We start from the raw sequence: 7788 nt of genomic DNA, 5'->3' as shown, positions 1-7788 counted from the left end.
GAATCCAAATGGAACCAAATCCAAAAGCTTTTAACATATGATGAATGTAAGTCCAACTGAGCTTGTCAAAAGCTTTAGAAAGATCCAGTTTGAGAATCATACCTGCTTGTTTGGAGTGCTTGAGGGAATGGATTATCTCGTGCGTGAGGATGATGCCATCCATTATCTGTCGTCCCTCCACGTACCCCGACTGTTCCGGAGAGATGAGCAGAGGTAATAGGGGCTTTAGCCTGTTTGCAATGACTTTTGATATGACTTTGTAGATGACGTTACAAAGAGCGATGGGCCTGAACTTGTCAGGGGTGATGGAGTTCTCCTCTTTGGGAATGAGAGTGATAAAAGTGGAGTTGAGGGAGGGGAGGAGCCAGCGCATGGCCCTGGATTCCTCAACAATCTGCCAAACCTCCATCTTTATCATATCCCAAAAGGCATGGAAGAACGTGGTGGTGAATCCATCTGGGCCTGGGCCTTACCATCTTTAAGCTGGGCCATTGCGTCGTCTACTTCCTGCGGAAGAATAGGTCGCATTAGAAGCTCATTTTGATCCTCCGTGATGAGTTTTGGCACATTTCTGATTATTTTCTCAATAGACTGTTGCCTGTCATCTATTAGTTCCCGGTGGACATGTTGGAAGTGATTTAGGAGAACCTCTTCGATTTCCTCATGCTTCTCGACTTTTTCCCCTGTCTGATTCTGGATGAAGGGGATAGTATTGTGCATTCTTCTCTGCACCATGGTTCTGTGGAAAAATTTGGTGTTGCGCTCCCCCTCCTTCAGCCACCTGACTCTTGATTTTTGCCTCCAATAGATTTCCTCCTGCTTTCTCCTTTCTTCCAGCTGACTGTGAAGGAGCCGCTCCTGGTCTAGAGTAGTTTCCGTATGCCCTTCTGTGATTATCTTTTGTTGGAGATTCACCAGTTCTTGATTCAATTCTTTTTGCGCCTTGAATATATTGCCAAAGGTCTCCCTATTCCATATTTTTAGTTGATTTTTTAGAAATCTTAGCTTCTGTTGAAATTGATACATTTTTGCGCCTTCTGGGGGGACGAAAGATGCCCAAGTGGTCTTGACGAAATCCTTGAATGCAGGGTGCGAAAGCCAAAATCCCTCAAAGCGGAAGGGTCTTTTTGTCAAATCCCCTGGTCTCCTCCATTGTAAAGCAATCGGCCAGTGATCCGACCCGGTGTGTGCCAATATTTCTGCTGAGATATCTCCTCCTAAGTGCACCGAATTATCAGAGATGAGAAAGCGGTCTAATTTGGAGGCGATTTGGGATTTGCCAGCTCTGCGGTTGCTCCAGGTGAAGGTGCCATTGCAGAACGGCATATCGATTAGAGACGCAGTTTGGATGAAGTCCTTAAAGCGAGCAACTTCTGGCTCCATTCTGATCCTCCCTCCTATCTTTTCCTCGCTGTTGGTGATCATATTAAAGTCCCCTGCCACGATCCATAGTGGGTGTCTTCTGTTATTGCTCAGAGCTTCTATAGTGTCAAGGAGCATGATCTTGCTGCCTGTATCTTGTGGAAAATATACATTTGATAAATTTCCATGAATATTGGTGCCCAATATATGGAAGGCTGCCTGTATAAGGTGATGAGAGGCATGAAAATCTGTGAGAGTTACCGCTTGGGTGTTCCATGCTATGGCTAGTCCTCCTGAGGCTCCCAAGGCGTCTACAGCAACCGATCGACAGCCTGGCCATGCTTTTGAGAGTATGTTGCCTAGGGTAGAACTATTACATTTGGTTTCCTGGAGAAAGCACATCTGCGGCTTTTCCATTTTGATCATGTTTTTTAACATCCTAAGTTTTCCGGGGCTGTTAAGCCCTCTTAAGTTCCAGGATACAAGCTTCATGGTTCAACTATTGTTGGAGGGCCTGTAGTACTTTGTTAACTTAGCATATCTGCCTGAATCTACCAGGATTTTCCCAACCTCGATGGTTCGCTGGAGGTCTGTTTTCCTTCCCCTCTTTTTGGAATCCTTTGGGCGCAGGCTGCCATCCCAATGACTACCTGGTTGTATCCCGAGTTGGTGTTGATGGAAGGCTCTTGAGATGACCACTTCGAGCTTGTCGAGTTGAAGCTCAGATATGGAATCATATGCTCATTTTTTACATGCTTGTTCCAGTTCCAGAATGTCCAGACCATTTAGATCTATGCTCTCTGGCTCTTCTTCCATTTGATGCACTTGATTGCTGTCTTCTATATTGATCTCTGAGTCCTAGGGTGCTTCTTCCTTTCCGTCCACTTCCATGTTCTTGTGAATCTCCACTGGTTCTTTCTGACTTCTGCTTAGGATAGAAGGGGAGATGATGGGGGAGTGAGATTTGGAGGGGGGATCAAAGGGAGGTGGGTGGGAGGAAGAAGAAGGGCGCGAAGGGATGGGTTCAGAGGTCAGGGGTTGATCTTCAGGGGTATGAGCAAGTATATCAAAGCTGTTCTTGGAAGCTGGATCTTGGGGTCTGTTAGGCTGGGGTTTGGTTCCATTCTGAGGCTTTTTATGCGAGCGCTTCCGGCTTGTGACTTTGGTGAAGCCGTCTTGGGTTGGGTTATCAGAAGGGGCAGGGGTGTTGACTTTGGCATTTAGGGGGCAGTCCCTGAAGAGATGCCCCAGTGCATGGCATTTTCTGCACCTAAAGGGCACGTGTTCATAGTCAAGCGGCTGGATCCATTCTTCGTCTCTGTGGGCAAGAGTTATCGATTCTGGTAGAGCTTCATTCAGGCGTATAAAAACACAGATACGAGCATAGGAGACGTACTTACGCGATTTGGTTTCTTCTACCGCTCTGATGTATGTTCCCACTCCATTTCCAATACCCTTGAGAATGTCTTCTTCCCAGTATTCATCTGGAAGAGAGTATAATCTGATCCATACCGGGGCCCAAGTGAGGTCTTCTTTATCTGGGTTGAATCTTGGAATCCATTCCCTCAGATATAGTCCTGCTGCGTTAAAAAAGTAAGGCCCTCCTTCCAGGACCCTATATTTGTCCTCTAGACAGAAAAAAATTGCGGTGAAGAAGCCTTTCGGCCCCAGCTGAAGAGTAACATCTCCTTTGGGTTTCCATTTCGCCGCAATCCAACCATATAAAGCTTTCTCAGTCGGCCAAAACCCTATGAACTTCCCAATGAGGGCATGATCCGTCATGTACTCTATTCTCCTTTCTATTATGTCACCGGGCAGCTCTATTCGTGGCCGTTATTTGGCCACTGGTCGACATGTAGATGAGGAGATTTTCGGGCTTTGATCTGGAGTTTCTTGTCTTTCTTGCGAATTGTTGTCCTTGTTTTTCCGATGTCCTGTCTCCTTTTCATTATTTTGCTGTTGTTTCCCTTTGTTCAGGACTTCCTGATCCACTGATCCAAAGATGACAATTTGCTCAGGTGTGTGTTGTGAAGGGGAGGGCTCTGACGCCCCCCCCCTGAGGCCGTTCCATTGCCTCCTGCTAGTACCCTGCAGCCCTGTCACGCTGCAGTGAGGAATCTTACAGATTTTGTGCGTCTTCCGCTCAGAGCCGTCGGCGCCGTTGGGGATTTCGCAGAACCTTAGTTCCGCTCTCGCTCCTACCCGCGTTCTACTTGATTATCTCATGATTGAAATGAATATTAATGATATGATATGATTGAAATGAATATCAGTAATATGATATACATATGAATTATATATGATATATTTGAATTATTATATATGTATTATCTTAATTTTAAGTTTGTTTGTTTGTTTGTTTGTTTCACGTGTGGTTCATGGACACCCGCGGTCATTGGGTGGCCGCTACATCCACGGAAATATCTGAGCCTGATCAAGGGTATCAAACCCCACGGCCAATAGTTAGGCCTAACCCCAAGGGCTTCGGGGAGAATTGACCCTGTGACCTCCCGAACGGCGAGGCACTTATTTGACGAGTTGAGCTAACCCATGGGGCTATCTTAATTTTAAGTTATGATCAAAAGATTAAAATAAAAATAAACTAAAGTCATGATTAATACCTAGTGGCTAATAATGATTTTAAAACTAATTTATGGTTATGCACACTAAATTAATCATTACTATTAATTCCAAAAATGAATTTAATATTTTGAAATTAAATTAAATAAAAATTTTATCCTTTAATATTTTTGTGAATGAAGATTAAATGTTTGTAGACTTAATTATTTTATGCACTATAATTTATAAAGATTTATATTATAGAATTGAATATGATGAATATTGGATTCAATTAAACCAAAGTTATTAGATTAAATTTTTTTTTTTTTTTTTTAAATGACTTAAAATGATTATTATAGAAAGATTTTATTCTTGATAATTTAAAGGAAAAAGGTTTAATGAATTTAGGGCTAGTGACATAAAGAGGAAGATCATGGAGGTCAAGTTGAGGGATGAGAAGGCAGAGACCTTTTAGGAGAATGAGGGATTAGAGGTAAGAGTCGGGATCCAATTATCACTAATTTTCCAACCATCATCGTGATTAAGGTTATTAGGGTGTTTATATATTTCTATAGCTTCCCTAAATTTCCTATGGTGACAATGGTCAATTTTGGCCACAACACGAGTTTTCAATACAAATATGATGATTTGTTTTGTTGGAGTGCACAGCCAAAGCTGAGGTTTTGGAACAGTTATGCTTAATGTTAGCTGCATGTTCTTGAATCCTAGTTGAGATTGATCGACCGGTCTCACCAATGTAGGTTTTTCCACAAGATTCATAGTGGTTGGATGATTAATAAAGTTATTGATCACATCATCTTCAGTCTGATTCTTGAACTGAAGTGCCTCTGATACTGTAAGTGGTGAACGAATACTTTCTTCCAGGTATGTGGATGGTTGTTTACGTATTTTCACAATGGGTGGAATTGGTTTGCCAGGACAGTATAGAACCATATTTTTTACAGAATCCCCCTTAGCAATGGTCATGCTACCCTCATGGAAACCTATGTAAGAATCAAATGTTGCCAGCCAAAGTCGGCCCAAAATTAAAGGGTGCCCATCTAATCGACTTTTTGGGTTTATGATGAGAAAATCCACTAGGTATTCCCATGAATCAACAAAAATTGTAATCTCCTGTAAAGTTACCTCTAGTATTACCACCGAACGATTCACAAGTTCTAGCAAGGTGGTGGTTGGTTCTAGAGCTATGATACCAAGTGTCATAAAAGTTTATGTGGTTAAGATGTTAATGGTTGAACCCAAGTCAACTAGTGTGTTTGGAAAGGAGTGGCCATATATTTGTACTATAAATATGGGATTCCCAGTATCTTCATATTTTATTGGTGTTTCCCTGGCCAAGAGCAAATCAGACAAGGTCCCTACAACATGAATAGTGGGTGGAGCTTTTACTTTCCTCACAGGCTTTTTCACACATAGTTCTTTAATTGTTTTAGCATAAATAGGAATATCTTGGATGGCCTGGAGGAGAGGAATTTTAATGCAAATATTTTTTAGTTCCCCTACGAGATCAAAGTCTAGGTAAACAACTGGTTTAGGTATTGTTAATATTTCAGGGAACGGGGGAGAAGTAACTACGAGTTTTTTAGGATCTTTATGCTCAACAGTGTATTCTCCTTGTTTTATTTCTGTGTCAATCACAGTCGATGGTGTATGTATAGGTGGGGTTTCTAACTCAATTGGTGGTTGGTATCTATCTTCCTCAGGAGTGATAATGCGTCCTGACCTCATTCTAAGTTCATTTTATTATTTTTGTTTGGTCTCATAGTATGAGTTTTCAACAATTTTCTCCAGCTGAATCGGTTTGTTATTGGGGTTTAGATTCAGTTGAGCTGGTAGTTGGGGACGCAGAAGGGACTAAGGATTTTTCTGTAATGGATATGGGGCTGATAATGTAGGTTCAGGTTGAGGACCTGCCTGCATATGGATATTAGTTATCCTTAGAGGTCGCTGTCAATTCAAAGTCCAGTTCGGATTTTGTGAAGTAGAGGCAGGGCACTAGGATGGGTATGGATTACTTTTCCAAAAAGGAGTAAAAGGAGAATTCGACCAACCATTACCCGAAAAGGACTGAGTTGGCCAAGGTGACATAGGAAATGGTTGGGACTACCAATTCGAGAAAGGTGATTGACCTTGCCATGTTGTTCCAGAATTCTTCTGCTGATTAAATGGTGAAGAAGGAAAGAACTGAGATGGGTCTTGTGACATACCTATGGGTCAGCCTTGCCACTGTCGACGTTGGTTCATTAAGTATATTGGTTTTGTCTCTTCTTCTGCTTCTTTAAAAACTACTTTCAGCCCTGGAAGTGATGGACACTGCTCAGTGGCATGGTCCTTGGTGCAGATAGCGCATGTCTGGACCATGTCCAATGGACACTCCTGTTGATTGTGCTTCTTTCGGCAGCGTGGGCAAAAAATGGCCAAGTTCTATTTTGCTAAGGCTTGTTTCTGTTTGGCCTATAGGACATCCAACTGCATTGTAAGGGTGCCTAGGATGTTTGTCTTGAAGTCCTCCAAGAGGTTACCAATTTCCATTCTTGTTACGCCTCCACTATGTGGTTTTCTTCCTCTAGTCATAAGATCTCGACTCCCTGACCCGGTGTGTGTGCTACCTCGCGAACACCTGATACACAAGCGAACAATTTCATCATAATCCTCTTGAGAAATGTCTCCCTTCCCCATCAAATTTAAAGTTTCTATCCATTCGTCTTTCATTCCTTTAATTAAGATGGCTTTCAAGACTTATTTTGGTAATGTGGAGTGAGGGGATCTCTGCAAATTGTAGTGAAACCGTTCAACATATTCCTCTAGAGTTTCATTATCCTTTGCAGACATCTTAAAGATTTCATCTTTTAATTCCCTAGTCCTACAATAGTCCTGATATTTTGTGAGAAAAGAAGTTTTCATGTCATCCCAAGAGTTAATAGTGCACCCACCTAAACCCATGAACCACCTCAAAGCTTATCCTTTTAGGGTAGAAGGGAACAACTTATAGTTCTTTAGGGTTGGTGGTATAATTGTATCCTCTACACAGGACATCAAACTCAAATAAGAAAACGTTCGGATCCTCTGTGGTCATCCCATGAAACGTTGGGATGTTTTGCACAAGAATAGCTTTTATCGGGGCATTGGCTACTAGATCAAATATGGGGTATTCCAATGTATAGGTTTGACCTTGAGGTACATGGTTTGCCATTTGGAAAAAAATGTGCCAATATCCTTGAGGGACTTCAGGGGATACTATTTAAGTCCGTGGAGTATTCTCAGTCTGAGATGGTTTTGCGGCACTTCCCAGATCTAGGATCACAGGAGATCCTATTTCAAGCAATTGTGGCTCTACTTTAGCAGTTCCACTGATTTCTCCCTCTCCTTCTCTTATATTGCACAATTTTCCCTCTTGTAAAGGATTAGAATGTAAATTTTTTGTAACCTGAAAGCTCTGTTTAGATCCTCCAATTTGGCTATGGATCTCGGTGTAGGGTACAGATGGTGAGCCTGCTACCTGAGGATTATAGTAGGGCTTTTTCCAGATATAGTCCAGGGTCCTACTGATGCCTGAGATTCTTCTTTTCTTACGATTTTGTCTATAAAAGTTTATCTCTCAAGGTTCACCAATCCCTTGGGTTTTGCGGATTTAGGTGGGGGGTTCTGATCTTTTACTATCCTTTTATTCCTATTCATTCATAAAAAACCCCTACTTCTATTTAACCTCTATGCATTTGCTAAAATGCAGGTTGATGAGAAAGCAGTTTACTTGTTGGTTATGTAGGTTCTTACCTCCCGTTTTTAAAACCCAATTCTTTTACAGCAACAAAAATAAAAAGAAATCACTTTGAAACACTCTCCCCA

The 7788-nt window shown here is 41.9% G+C and overlaps 1 protein-coding gene across 1 annotated transcript; it reads right to left on the bottom strand.

Annotated features, from left to right (window-relative positions):
• Positions 1-2220: 2220 nt before the first annotated feature.
• On the bottom strand, positions 2221-3144 carry LOC149244850 (uncharacterized). The gene has a single exon (XM_089460932.1). It carries the CDS (start codon positions 3142-3144, stop codon positions 2221-2223), a length of 924 nt encoding a protein of 307 aa, XP_089317058.1.
• Positions 3145-7788: the final 4644 nt, after the last annotated feature.

Source organism: Pinus tabuliformis, chromosome 7, assembly GCF_031772625.1.
Source record: "Pinus tabuliformis cultivar Carrire ecotype Pingquan chromosome 7, CPIR1, whole genome shotgun sequence".
In the NCBI taxonomy this organism is placed as follows: Eukaryota; Viridiplantae; Streptophyta; class Pinopsida; order Pinales; family Pinaceae; genus Pinus; species Pinus tabuliformis.
This window is presented reverse-complemented; position numbering and strand designations above follow the sequence as displayed.

Coding starts and splice junctions, on each gene's coding strand:
- LOC149244850 (XM_089460932.1), bottom strand. CDS start 3,144: ATGACGGATCATGCCCTCATTGGGAAGTTCATAGGGTTTTGGCCGACT.